The sequence below is a fragment of the Heterocephalus glaber genome, unplaced genomic scaffold (assembly GCF_053883595.1).
Source record: "Heterocephalus glaber isolate CG9 unplaced genomic scaffold, H.glaber_assembly_v1.0 deba00001451, whole genome shotgun sequence".
Classification (NCBI taxonomy): domain Eukaryota; kingdom Metazoa; phylum Chordata; class Mammalia; order Rodentia; family Bathyergidae; genus Heterocephalus; species Heterocephalus glaber.
In genome coordinates, this window is record NW_028258301.1 from 7,532,977 (window position 1) to 7,545,888 (window position 12,912).

The 12,912-nt window shown below is 52.4% G+C and overlaps 2 protein-coding genes across 5 annotated transcripts; one reads left to right on the forward strand and one right to left on the reverse strand.

The window, feature by feature from the left end:
* Positions 1 to 232: 232 nt before the first annotated feature.
* On the reverse strand, positions 233 to 4,842 carry Urod (uroporphyrinogen decarboxylase). 3 transcript variants are annotated; one of them, XM_087214914.1, is made up of 12 exons: positions 4,657 to 4,739; positions 3,890 to 3,987; positions 3,467 to 3,560; positions 2,740 to 2,852; positions 2,549 to 2,628; positions 2,409 to 2,471; positions 2,009 to 2,206; positions 1,725 to 1,886; positions 1,234 to 1,371; positions 975 to 1,075; positions 815 to 881; positions 233 to 471 (listed from the first exon to the last, which is right to left on the reverse strand). In XM_087214914.1, the coding sequence occupies exons 3-12, from the start codon at positions 3,484 to 3,486 to the stop codon at positions 310 to 312; spliced, it is 1,104 nt and encodes a 367-aa protein (XP_087071040.1). In that variant the 5' UTR covers positions 3,487 to 3,560; positions 3,890 to 3,987; positions 4,657 to 4,739; the 3' UTR covers positions 233 to 309. The 3 variants fall into 3 exon arrangements, with proteins under 3 accessions (XP_087071040.1, XP_004872972.1, XP_021106466.1); XM_004872915.4 differs by lacking the exon at positions 3,890 to 3,987 and having other exon boundaries at positions 4,657 to 4,842; XM_021250807.2 differs by lacking the exons at positions 2,409 to 2,471; positions 3,890 to 3,987; positions 4,657 to 4,739 and having other exon boundaries at positions 3,467 to 3,604.
* On the forward strand, positions 3,978 to 12,455 carry Hectd3 (HECT domain E3 ubiquitin protein ligase 3). Of its 2 annotated transcripts, XM_021250805.2 has the most exons (22): positions 3,978 to 4,100; positions 4,189 to 4,567; positions 4,752 to 4,912; positions 5,157 to 5,249; positions 5,328 to 5,463; positions 5,747 to 5,862; positions 5,948 to 6,061; positions 6,209 to 6,291; positions 6,742 to 6,907; positions 7,116 to 7,197; positions 8,001 to 8,183; positions 8,280 to 8,332; positions 8,510 to 8,574; positions 8,736 to 8,839; positions 9,107 to 9,226; positions 9,337 to 9,426; positions 10,369 to 10,575; positions 10,723 to 10,852; positions 10,951 to 11,025; positions 11,150 to 11,231; positions 11,324 to 11,395; positions 11,535 to 12,455. In XM_021250805.2, the coding sequence occupies exons 2-22, from the start codon at positions 4,199 to 4,201 to the stop codon at positions 11,617 to 11,619; spliced, it is 2,586 nt and encodes an 861-aa protein (XP_021106464.1). In that variant the 5' UTR covers positions 3,978 to 4,100; positions 4,189 to 4,198; the 3' UTR covers positions 11,620 to 12,455. The 2 variants fall into 2 exon arrangements, with proteins under 2 accessions (XP_021106464.1, XP_021106465.1); XM_021250806.2 differs by having other exon boundaries at positions 3,978 to 4,567; positions 11,183 to 11,231.
* The last annotated feature ends 457 nt before the right edge of the window (positions 12,456 to 12,912 follow it).

Here is a 12,912-nt window from a genome sequence, read left to right on the forward strand (position 1 = left end):
CCAATTGTCACTGCTCCAACAGCTAGGAAGCCTTACCTACCCCATGTAGCTCTGGGACTTGGCTATCTGAGAGCGTGAAGGTAGTAAGAATCCTGAATTAAGTGCTATAGCACATGTTCACTTAACCTGAGAAGACACTTGTGGGAGAGAATGCAGAAGAAGCCCCAGGGAAGCAGCACAGGTTTAAGACTGAGGATAAGAGCACAGATCTATAACAAACAAAACCACAAACTAGATTCCAACTCTGGAACTTTTATTCTCCTGGAAACAATTTCTGTGTAGGTGGTATTTGAAGGAAAAGTTGTATGCTTAGTTCTTTCGAAGCAGGCGTGAGTGTCTATGCACAGCATCCACAAAGGCCCCTACATGTTCTGGATCCATGTCAGGGTAGAGCCCATGGCCTAGGTTGGCAATGTAGCGTTGTGGGCCAAAGTCATCCAGCATTTGCTGCGCCAGCTGCCCGATCTCCTCCTGGGGACCAACAGGGCACTGTCTATAGAGGAGCTCAGCAAGCCTCTGTCCTTCTCCTTCCACATAATAGTAACAGACACATATGCAGGCATGCTTCTACTCAGTGTTACTCAATCATTAACTCAAAAAAATTACCAGATACCACTAAGTAAACCCAAATGAACAACAAAAATTCCTTACTTCCTAGGGTTTATGTTATGTGTACAGAATAGAGGGGAGGGACAAATAGTCATAATGACATAAAATATGTCATAATCATATATGGCATAATCATATAGCCATATTCACAGCCATAGGAGTGCACAGAGACAACTTGTACAAACATAGGGGCCCCATTTGTTACCTCAGATGCATACAGGGCACAGGGGTCCAGGTTGCCCTGTAAGGTCACCATCTTCCCCACAAGATCCCTAGAAGCGAGAGTCAGAGCCACATTCTCGTGACTGGATATTTGGCAACTCCACCCCACCTTCAACCTTAAGGGATATCCCTCCATTGCTCACCGGGCTTTCTTTGGGGCCACTGTCCAGTCAAGCCCAACCACCTCATACCCAGACTGAGCCAGCTCCTCCAGAGCAAAATGCCCATCCTTAGCAAAGATGATCTGGAGGAGAGAACAGATCTCTTAGGTGACATAAGGCCTAGCAAGGCCTACGTTCTTGGCTGTGCTTCTGCTGCCCTCCAGTGGTCACTTCAGTCCATGCAGGACTTACCCTTAAAGCTCTACAGACTTATCTTCACTCAACCTATCCCAATCCTCACCATGGGCACTGGTGCCAAGCCTGCCTTCTGCACCCCAGCTTTCACTCGCTTGGCCACATCACGGATGTAGGGCAGTGCAAACATGTTGAAGAGCTGTGGGCCAAGATGTCCTGCATGGGACTCAAAGAGCTGCAGTGCCTAGGTTAGAGATGGTGAAGAAAAATATATTAATAACACAAAGGAGAAATATCTCAGCCCCCTGTACAGAATGTGTCTTTACTTCCCCAAGTAACTTTAAGCCATGATACTACGTGAGCCTTGTTTATAGCAGGTCCAGTCAAAGTGTTTTGCCTTCTCTAGACCCCAGTGCTAGCTTTGATCTTCAAACATTCAGAACACTCATTAAGCCCCTCTGGCAGTGTCAGGGTGGGCTTGGATACTCCAGCTAGATCACTGGAGGTAAAGCTAAGTCTTCTGCTATCTCCAGTTTAGGAAACTATTGCTCCTAGTCTTTATAGTCCAAACCTTACTGCCTCTCCTACAGGACTTACCTGGGCACCAGCGACCACCTGTCCTATTAGATATGGGACCACAGCATCAGTGAGGATGCGAAGCAGCTGGTGACTAGCCTGAGGTCTTTGATAGAGCCATCGCTTGGCCTGAGCCATGGTGCTTGAGCTGCCACCCTCAATCATGTATGTCATCAGGGTCCACTACAGAAGCAATACAAAGATGTCACAAGGCAGAAGGCAGACTGACATTTCCTTCCCTTGTCTATACCAGACCTGCCAAAATGATCTCCTCATGCCCCAGTCCCTTCCTTATCCCACATTACCGGGGCACCAGCAAAGCCAATCAGTGGCACGCGCCCAGCCAGCTGTTGCCGGGTAAGAGTGATGGCCTGGAACACATAGCTCAGCTCAGAGACCACTCCTGCTGGATCCCGTAGATGCTCTAGGTCCTGCTCTTCTCTTAACGGCTCTGGGAAGCTGGGTCCTTTGCCAGGTACCATGGTCACCTCCATGCCCAGTGCCTGAAGAGGGATAAAACATCTGGGTTCCCAACCTGGAACTCCAGGAGGAAAGGAAAAGGAGAATAAATCTCCATCTCTTGGCCTTAGTTTTTTCCTCTATCCAATTAGAATAAGTGCTTATCTTGAACCTTAGCAAGACTGATAGGCTTTCCACAGAGCCCTTTCCACTTTTCACATTCCAGGATCAGGTTTAAATAGGTACCTGGGGTACAACAAGGATGTCGGAAAAAATGATGGCAGCATCCAGAGGGAAGCGACGAAGTGGCTGTAGAGAACAGGAAATAAGTTGCTGGGTGGCAAGCTAAGGGAGTAAATCTGGTCCCTCTTTTGTGGGCCCCTCACCTGCAGAGTTAGTTCACAGCAGGCCTCTGGAGAACGACAGGTGCTGAAAAAGTCCTGGGCAGCCCTGGTTTCCCTAAACTCTGCAGGCAGGAGAGGGCAGGCAAGGGTCAACCCTAAGGCCTGTCCCTACAGAACTTTTCATCCTCCAGAGTTTTAAATTCCATCTAGGCTTCCAGGTCTTGCCCCCTAACCTGGTAAGTAGCGACCAGCCTGTCGCATACACCAAACAGGAGTATAGTCAGTTTTCTCTCCCCAGGCTGCTCGCAGGAATGTGTCATTCTTCAGCTCTGGAAAACTCTGGGGTCTGGCGATCAGATGGGAGTGAAAACAGGTGTCAGTATACTAGGCTGGAGGTTGCGGAAGGCGCGGGTTCTTAAGGCAGATTCAGTCTGGCACCGTTATCTACCCGCTCCAGGCCAGCTTGCAAGCTGTGGCTCCCCACCCTGTAGAAGGCCCCGCTGCTGGGGGCTCTTCCCTACAAATACCCACAACTCTCCCAAGGTCAAAAAAACTGGAGAAACTCTAGGGTAAGGGGATAGAAGCCCAGTAAGGAGAATTTGGGGAGGGGGAGAGTGTCATGGGACTAACAAATCTCAGGTATGGGACCGTCAATGAGCTGGTTCTGAGGCTGTGTTCTGAGATCCACTGGGATAGTCAACGAGGGATCAAAGTTTACGGTCTCAGAAACACCTAGTTAAAAGTTCTGGGATGTGCCTTGAAAGAAGGCCTGAGAGATGCAGTCCAACAAGGCAGTCTCTGAAATGAAGGTCTCAGGAATCCATGGTTGGAAGACTCAGGTTCCCAGGAACAGCAGTTCGCACCGGGAAAATTCCAGGAAAACAGGGGTACAGGGACAGGTTCCTGAGTTGGAAAAGTAGGAAGCCCCACTACTCACACCGCGACCAGCAGAGAACTCACCCCTTCCCATTCGCCTCCATGGTAGCCTGTAACTGCAAGTGCAATCGCCACCGTAACCTGAATCTGCGCCTGCCTCCAGTCCAGGCTCCGCCCCCTTCAAAAAAACCGGCAGCGCCTTGTTGAACGTCACGTGATCGTACACCAGCGACAGCTGTGGAGCTGCCCAGGCTGCTGCCTGTAGGACCCAAACCATTTTTCACCGTAAAGTCCCCCCTAGCGACGCAATACAGACTCCCAAAAGATAAAAATTCGTTGAGGAATTTGTCCTCGTCTAATGGTCTAGAAACTCCGAAGACTTGGCCCAACTCTCACTCTCACTTCCACTCTCCATGATTCTAACAATTTATTAAACCAGTCACATAGCAAATGATGTTACCAGATGTCACAAGGAACTAGAATTGTTATACTGTACATTTACATTACCTACTAAGAGTGGTGCTGGGCACCCTAGTAGGTGCAAGACCACTCATGATGGAGAGAGGATCGATCAGATAGAAATCACTGGTCTTGGGTCTGGTTGGCTGCGAGAGGCGGGTTGGAGAGAGCACAGAGATAGGTAATATCGGCGTTTCGGAGTACACAGTACAATACGGCAGCAGCGGAGGAGGCGCTCGGTACGGAAGCCAAAGCCTAGGTTGGCCTAAGGCGGGGCAGGGCGTGGTGGGGAGCTCGGCCTGCGTCTTCCGCGGCTCCAGATCAGGGTTACCCCTATCTCCCTCCAGCCGCTCCGCCATGGCGGGCCCTGGCCCCGGCGCGGCGCTGGAGTCTCCGCGGAAGCTGCTGGGCCGCGTGCGCTTCCTGACGGAGGCAGCACGAAACCTCCGCGCAGGACAGCCGCTGCCGGCGGCTCTGGCTTTCGTGCCACGAGAAGTGCTCTACAAGCTTTACAAAGACCCGGCGGGACCGTCGCGCGTGCTGCTGCCGGTGTGGGAAGCAGAGGGCCTGGGGCTGCGCGTGGGTGCGGCAGGCCCGGCCCCAGGTACAGGCTCCGGGCCCCTCCGCGCCGCCCGTGACAGCATTGAGCTGCGGCGCGGCGCCTCTGTGCGCACCACTGGCGAGGAGCTGTGCAACGGCCACGGGCTCTGGGTGAAGCTGACCAAGGTGTGCCCTGGCTTACTGGGAACCCGCAAAAGCCTGTCGGATGCAGGAAAGTCCCCGGCCGTTCCCCGCCCGGTCCTACATTGAGCTACCTGGCATTGTGTTCGGGGGCCCTTTGCCCTGGGCTGGGCAGGAGAGCAGTTAACCAGTTCTCTGACTGTAGTCTCCGTCTGGCACGTCCCTGCAGGAGCAGCTGGCAGAACACCTGGGTGACTGCAGACTGGACGAAGGTTGGTTGCTGGTGTGCCGGCCGGCGGAGGGCGGGGCCCGCCTGGTGCCCATCGACACTCCGGACCACCTGCAGCGACAGCAGCAGCTCTTTGGCGTGGACTACCGGCCTGTGCTCAGGTCCTGCGCTTGAAGGGACGGCGCTTGTCGTCAGGCCTTCCCGAGGGGTCGGAACACAGCAAGCACAAACGCGGGAGTGAGGGTATTGGAGTGGATTCAAGGTTAAGAGCAGGAAGGACCTGAACCTGAAGAGAGCTACAGGGATAGGGCTTCCGGAGGCGTGAAGCTAGAGCTCTGGAGAAGGCTCCAGGGCCTAGAGGTGTGCCCTGCTATCCGCTGATGCCACCCCATCTACCTCCCACAGATGGGAACAGGTGGTGGACCTGACATATTCGCATCGCCTAGGGTCTAGGCCTCAGCCAGCTGAAGCATACACAGATGCTGTACAAAGGCTACTGTGAGTGAGCTGGAATGGGATGGGGAGGAGGGAGCTCCAGGTCTGGCCCTAACCTAATTAGGGGTTGGGGTTGCTTAGCTATGTGCCCCCAACATGGACCTACGAGTGTGACGAGGATCTGATCCACTTCTTGTATGACCACCTGGGCAAGGAGGATGAGAACCTGGGTAGTGTGAAGCAGTATGTGGAGAGCATAGACGTTTCCTCCTACACGGTGGGTACTGGGACTCCTCTGAGGGAGGCTGCGTGTAGTCACATCCCTCAAGGCTAGCTCCAGAACTCCCAGATCCAAGCCAGAGTCCCATAGGCCACTCTCAATTCACCCCCACCACCATAAGAACCCATAGGCACCCTCTGCCTTACCCCTCAATCCTTCCCCATATCAGTTGCCCTCTTAGCCCAATTCCACTATGCTTTCTTCCATTCCCTGGCCCAGAGCACATGTCCAGTGCAAAAGTAAAGATAACTGCTGACTCCACCTCTCTGTCCCTCCCTAGGAGGAGTTCAATGTGTCTTGCCTGACAGACAGCAATGCAGATACCTACTGGGAGAGCGATGGATCCCAGTGCCAGCACTGGGTACGGCTTACTATGAAGAAGGGCACCATTGTCAAGTGAGTTAGCTCTGGACAGGACAGGGTGGGTGAGCCATGTGCCTGTGGGTGCATAGAGACCCAGGTGCTCACTCTGACCCCTCAGGAAGCTGCTACTTACAGTGGATACCACGGATGACAACTTTATGCCTAAGCGGGTGGTGATCTATGGGGGCGAAGGGGACAACCTGAAGAAGCTGAGTGACGTGAGCATTGACGAGTGAGCAAGATGGCCTGGGGTAGGAGGCGGGCATGGTCTTAGCAATGGGGACTGGCCCAGCTTGGATGCCTAAATTTGAGAGGGATCCCAGCAATCCCTGAAGGCCTGAGGCAGAGAAATCTGAAGTGCCTCACACCATCTTCTTAGGACCCTGATCGGGGATGTCTGTGTCTTGGAGGACATGACGGTCCACCTCCCAATCATCGAGATCCGCATCGTGGAGTGCCGAGGTGGGGCTTAAGGCCATAAGAAGAGGAAGGGAGCCCGAAGGTGTAGCTGGGGTCAAGCTGACAGTGAGTGTGGAGAGAAGAAATTAATAGGCTTAGAGTTAGAGTGAAAATGGTAGCCGAACTAACTCCAGGCTTTGAAGCTGTGGGACCTGAGCCAGGGGGGAGGTGCCACATATAAGCCTGCCTCAAAGCCATAGAGGCGATCGGGCTCACCTGGAAAAGGAGAAACTGAGTTGCGACCCTCAGGCATCCCAACATTACAGAGGTGGGCAGAGAAACTAGTAAACAGTATGTAAATAATCAGAATCAGGTGATAGAATGGAATCCCAAAGGTCTCCAATTTCTAGGGGCTACAGATGACAAGGATGAGCATTAAGGATCCATTCCCAGGTCTGAGGGCCAAGAAGGCAGCTGGTACAGTTATGGCCTCACTCTTACTCTTTCCCCTAGATGATGGGATTGATGTTCGTCTTCGAGGGGTCAAGATCAAGTCATCTAGACAGCGGGAACTTGGGTTAAATGCAGACCTTTTCCAACCAGCCAGTCTAGTGCGATATCCACGCCTGGAAGGCACTGACCCAGAAGTACTGTACCGCAGAGCTGTCCTCCTGCAGAGGTGGCTGTGTCCCTGGTCCTGCAGGCTTCTCCTTCCCCTGAGCCTTGTGTCTCTGCATGCACGAGACCCCAGGGTCTTACAGTATAAGATAGTATAGGGCCCAGAGCAACCTCTGGGCCCTGCCTTATATCCCTGTGTGTTGAGACGTTGGGACTCTTACATCCATGCCAAACTCTTTAGCTGCAGTTTTCTTTACCTACTATCCCAGATTCATCAAGATTCTAGACAGTGTCCTGCATCACCTGGTACCTGCATGGGACCACACACTGGGCACCTTCAGTGAGATTAAGGTGAGCCTGGCAAACCCAGTGCAAGTCAGTGGGCTTCCATTTCCTGCTCATGGAGTTGTCATTCTTCACAGTCCTGAAAATTTGCCCTAGGGCTGGATCTTTTCTGCTTCTGGGAACCAAGAAAGCCAGACAAAAATAATCAAAATGCAGTGTTTAGGGTATTCTTTGGATGAGTGTGTGGAATACACAAGGGCTGAGGGAGGAGAGGTGACATCATGGGAGGGAATTCACAGGAAAGGCACACATGGGACTCTGGGTTCCATGGGTGCTACCAGCCACAGTCTGTGACTGGAGAACAACATAGAGGGAGATGTGAGATGACACAGGGATTAGGCAGAAAGCAGGATTTAACAGCCAAAGCCCCTGAGATCCAGGCTATGAACCAGGGACTTTGTCCCAGTCAGTGGAGACATTGGAAAGTTTATAAGTAAGATAACGACAATGTCATATTTTTTTGTTTCAGAAAGCTCCCCTCTCCCCAAGCCAAGTGTGTTGTCACATGTCTGTAACCCTAGTACTCAGGAGGCTGAGGCAGGAGGATCACTGCAAGTTCAAGGCCAGCCTGGGCTACATATGAGTTCCCTGCCAGCCTGAGCTACACAGTTAGGCTCTGTCTTAAAAAAAATAAAAACTGAAAGGTCCCCCTGGTGGCTGGACTGAGGAAGGACCTGGAAGGTCAAGGATGGGATGAACTAGGCTTGGACTGGAATGGTGGAATTGGGTCTAAGCATAGAGGAAGGTTCCAGGTCCTGGACAGAATCTGTCTGCCTGCTGATCCTGCTCTGGCCTCATCTCCTCACTAGCAAGTGAAGCAGTTCCTACTGCTGTCACGCCAGCGGCCCAGCCTGGTGGCCCAGTGCCTGCGAGACTCAGAGAGCAGCAAGCCCAGCTTCATGCCACGCCTGTACATCAACCGACGCCTTGCCATGGAACACCGTGCCTGCCCCTCTCGGGACCCTGCCTGCAAGAATGCAGTCTTCACCCAGGTCTGGACCATCTGGTGGACTGAGGGAAGTCTTTGGGCAAGAGTAGGCCCAGGTCCTGACACACTCATCCCTATGTCTCCTTCCCTTTGTCCCCAGGTTTATGAAGGCCTCAAGCCCTCTGATAAGTATGAAAAGCCCCTGGATTACAGGTATGGCACAAGGAAGGAACTTGCTAGAGGCACAAGTGTGTACATCTCACCCATACACTGCTCCTGTCACCCTTTACCATTACCACTTTGTAACCCTTCTCCTGGTTGATCTCTGGGCTGGTGAATCAGCCCGAGTTCTGACACAGCCTGATGACAGAGGTCTGCCCCTACTTACAGGTGGCCCATGCGCTATGACCAGTGGTGGGAGTGTAAATTCATTGCAGAAGGCATCATTGACCAAGGTGAGGCCCTGTAGGAGCATGAAAAGAATCTTGCATGTCCCTCTGTTGGTGTACTAGACCCTTCTGGGCTCACCACCTAGTGAAGATTAGAGAGTATGCTTATTACCTCATTACAGAAGCTGGGCTCTCTTGTGCCTAGCTAAGGGCATCTGTCATTTCAGGGGGTGGTTTCCGGGATAGCCTGGCAGATATGTCAGAAGAGCTGTGCCCCGGCTCAGCCGACACACCTGTGCCTCTTCCTTTCTTTGTACGCACAGCCAACCAGGTAATCTCCCATCTCCCACCCCTGCCTCTGACAAATTTCTGCTATTCCTTCTCTGTAAACCTCCCAGGTGCCACACTGAGCTAGGGAGGGGACAGGGGAAGGACTCAGTCGCCTAGGGCACCATCTGGGCAGACAAGAAAAGGAGCCTTGGTACTTTCAGTGGGGTCCTGCAGGGGCCCAAGTGGAAGATTTTGGGGGAAGTCTTTGGGGTGCTCAGCGCAGGAAAGTAGAGTCCATCCTATGCTGACAGCCCTGTCTTTGGGGCAGGGCAATGGCACTGGTGAGGCCCGAGACATGTATGTACCCAACCCCTCCTGCCAAGACTTTGCCAAGTATGAGTGGATCGGACAGCTGATGGGGGCTGCCCTTCGGGGTAAGGAGTTCTTGGTGAGTAGCCTGATCTGCACCCATCAGGTCATCCCTGGCCCCTGGAAGGAAGGGCCACCAAGCCTGGGCAGCTCAGGATGAGAAGACAGTGGTGAGTGTTTGTCCCACAGGTCCTAGCCCTGCCTGGCTTTGTGTGGAAGCAGCTCTCTGGTGAGGAGGTGAGCTGGAGCAAGGACTTCCCAGCTGTGGACTCTGTGCTGGTGAGTGGGGCTGGGCTCGGTGTTTCCTCTGCCCGCCCCCCAAGGTGACTCCCCAGGGTTTCTCCGCATCTTCCTCTTCTGTGGCCATACTTGTGCTCCCTCTTCGATACTGTCTGTTCTCATGGTTTCAACTGCTAGCTCTGTTCTGGTAACCTCTAAACTCCTGACCACCAGCACCAGCCGTTCTCCTGAGCCTGGGGCCATATATAAATCTGCCTCAAGCTCAGCACACATCTTCTCCCCAGTCCACTCGAGGGCTCCCTGCTTTGAACTGCACTCCACTCAGCCCTCACCGAGCCAAACCCTTCAGGGTCATCCTGCACTCTTCCTTCTTCCTCACTCCCCACATTCTGTCAAGAATCTGTCTACTTCTCCTATCTTATTACTTTTCCCCTGTTTCAAGCCACCTTTCTGTCCTAACCACTTACTGACAAAGCTAGTGTCCCTGTCTCCATTCTTGCCCATCTGATTTCCATGCTACCAGAGTAATTTATTTCATTCTCCTCATTTAAACCCTTTGATGGCTTTGCCCTGGACTTAGGATAATGCAGACCCTGTAAAGACTCCTCCGTTTACATGTCTGCTGTGTCCATTTCTGTTCGGTACACATTCAGGTTCCAGCCAAAAAGAGTCCTGAAGCCTTTTGCTCTTTAATCTTTCTCCAAGACATTCTCTTTCCTAACTTTCCTTATGGCCCAGCCAACTCTCAGCCATCATTTGGGTCTCAACTTAGGTGCCATTTCCTACAGGATTCCTTCTCTGGTCTCCAAGGCTGGTTAGCTGTGGTCTTGTTGCTTCCACAGCCCGCTATTTGGCCCCTCACACCCCATTGCCTACTGGGGAACTGCCTTGCCTGGCTGCCTCTCTGCTTCCTTGTAAGCATCTTGAGGACAGACAGAGACCATCTCCCCAATGACCTTCTTGCCTCTGACTCATCCCCAGGTGAAGCTCCTAGAAGTAATGGAAGGAATGGACAAGGAGACATTTGAATTCAAGTTCGGGAAGGAGCTGACGTTCACCACTGTGCTCAGTGATCAGCAGGTGGTGGAGCTGATTCCTGGGGGCACAGGCATCACAGTGGGATATGAGGACCGTTCTCGTTTCATCCAACTAGTACAGAAGGCACGGCTAGAGGAGAGCAAGGAGCAGGTAGTAACCAGAGCTCACCCACCAGAACCCTCTTAAGAGCTTCCCTCCCACCATAACTCTGCCCCACATTCCTACCAGTGAGAGATGCCCCCGTGTAAGCTGCAAGTTGTGTGTCCTCCGAGCCAGAACCTTTTTTCCCCTCCCTAGGTGGCAGCCATGCAGGCAGGTCTGTTGAAGGTAGTACCACAGGCTGTGCTGGATTTGCTGACCTGGCAAGAGTTGGAGAAGAAGGTGTGTGGGGACCCAGAGGTCACTGTGGATGCTCTGCGCAAGCTCAGTGAGTTCCAGACTGTGGGGTGGTGAAGTACAGGGGGTGGGGCTTAAACACTAGAACTAGTAAGACCTAAAAATGAATTCTGGCCTTAACTCCTTCAGCTCGGTTTGAGGACTTCGAGCCATCCGACACACGGGTGCAATATTTCTGGGAGGCACTGAACAATTTCACCAATGGTCAGTAGAGGAAAGCAGAGCGATGCTTGCATTCACACTCTGCCTGTTGGGTACAGAGGCTGGGCGGAAGTGGTAGAGCTTCCTGTGCCATCAGCAGGTGCTAATTTCCTTCTCCTCCACCCAGAGGACCGCAGCCGCTTCCTGCGTTTTGTTACAGGCCGCAGCCGCCTACCAGCTCGAATCTACATCTACCCAGACAAGCTGGGGTGAGTACATGTGCAAAGGGGAGGACCTAGGGTACCCCACACAAACATACCCCTAGAAATCTTCCTAATCTGTGGCCCTTCAATGCCTCCAGCTACGAGACCACAGATGCACTGCCTGAGTCTTCCACCTGCTCCAGCACCCTCTTCCTACCGCACTATGTCAGGTGGGTTTTCCTAGGCTCAAACCTAGGATGTCTGGTGGCATCCTTGGTGTGAGAGGACTTCCAGCAGTGAAGCACACACACTGGAGCCCCCTCACCCCTCAGGGTGGTAGAAGGGCCTGACCTAGCCCTTCCCCTGTAGCGCCAAGTTGTGTGAGGAGAAACTCCGCTATGCTGCCTACAACTGTGTGGCCATCGACACTGACATGAGCCCCTGGGAAGAGTGAGGCAGGCCCTCCACAGGCCCCACTGCCCTTGCCCAGGCGAACATACCACTACTTTCCCTGCCTGGTTCGGGTTTGTGCTCCTCACCAGAGCTGACACATGCGGGAAGTCTGCAGCGTGCCCTGCTCCTGTATGTGGCTGGAGTGCGGGTGGTGAGTTCATCCTGAGCCTTGTTTCCCAGGGTATTTAGTCTCTGCCAGAGGGAATCATCCACAAGCCCAGCACAAGCTGCCAGGCCTGAGCTGCTTGAAGGGAATTTACTTCCTTTTTCAGTTCCACCTATTTTCTTTTTCTTTTCTGGCTTCCGCCATGGCTTGGAATTCTTAAAACTTTGGAAGATGATATCTTCCCCCTTCCCAAGTAAGGAGCTAAGGATGGATAGTGACTAAAGCTCATTTGCCTTGGTCATGTACCCCAAGAATGAAGCCACAGCAGATACTAGTCACTTCTTCCTTTCCCTCCATACCAGAGGTATGAGCTTTTTCCTTCCTCCAACCTAGTCTCAGCTAATAAGGTGCCACCACCTTTCCTGGCTCAGAACCTACATCCATTCAGCATCACATCATTACTACCACCCCCTATCCGTCACTTCTGCATCACCTCCAGCCTGATTCCCCATCTGCTCTTTCACCCTCAAGATTTGAACAGATTAAGGACAATTATGTCCTCTCCAAAGTCTTCAATAGCTTCCCTTTCCCTACTCTAAAATAAAACCTAAACTTTAAATTTGCTTCTAAGGCTATGCACACCCCTACCCAAGCCCTCCTTCCCTTGAGGGCCTCTGTGACACTCCTTCAAAAGATTTGTACTTGGGAAATTGAATAAATGGATAAATTCATTCCTTCAGAATGTGCATTCATTTAATTGTATTTTTGCTCCTGGGGTGTTTATTTATTGGGTCTCCACCAGGTTCATGGACCGCCTAGGGAATTGCTGTGTTCTAAGAGAGCCTTTTCTAGCCAGCTCTGTACTACTGGTAGCCAGGGAGATGTGTGCTTGGTGAGAGTGATGCAGCTTCTCAGTGACAAACATGACATCTGCAGTGGAACAGCCGAGTAAGCCCCAGAAAGGAGGAAAAAAGGCTGGCATGGAATCTTTTGGGATGGGTCTGGTGATTTAGAGCACAAAAGTCCATTTCTGGAACCAAGAGGGCACAGCAGTGTCTCATCGTAGAGGACAAAGGCCTGGGATGGCTGACAGCCTAGCTAGGTGAGGACTATGACAGACAAGGGAGCAGCAGTAGCACTGCCACCCTCCACCCATGTCCAGTTACTACACAGCTAAAGTGCAGAGAC

Excerpts from the sequence above, each read along its gene's own strand:
- Hectd3 (XM_021250805.2), top strand. The coding sequence starts at position 4,199 with ATGGCGGGCCCTGGCCCCGGCGCGGCGCTGGAGTCTCCGCGGAAGCTG. Across the intron at positions 7,198-8,000 it reads GCACCTTCAGTGAGATTAAG|CAAGTGAAGCAGTTCCTACT; the intron begins GTGAGCCTGGCA and ends TCTCCTCACTAG. Across the intron at positions 11,396-11,534 it reads TTCCTACCGCACTATGTCAG|CGCCAAGTTGTGTGAGGAGA; the intron begins GTGGGTTTTCCT and ends CTTCCCCTGTAG.
- Urod (XM_004872915.4), bottom strand. Across the intron at positions 2,472-2,548 it reads GCTGTGAACTAACTCTGCAG|CCACTTCGTCGCTTCCCTCT; the intron begins GTGAGGGGCCCA and ends TGTTCTCTACAG. Across the intron at positions 2,207-2,408 it reads ACATCCTTGTTGTACCCCAG|GCACTGGGCATGGAGGTGAC; the intron begins GTACCTATTTAA and ends ATCCCTCTTCAG.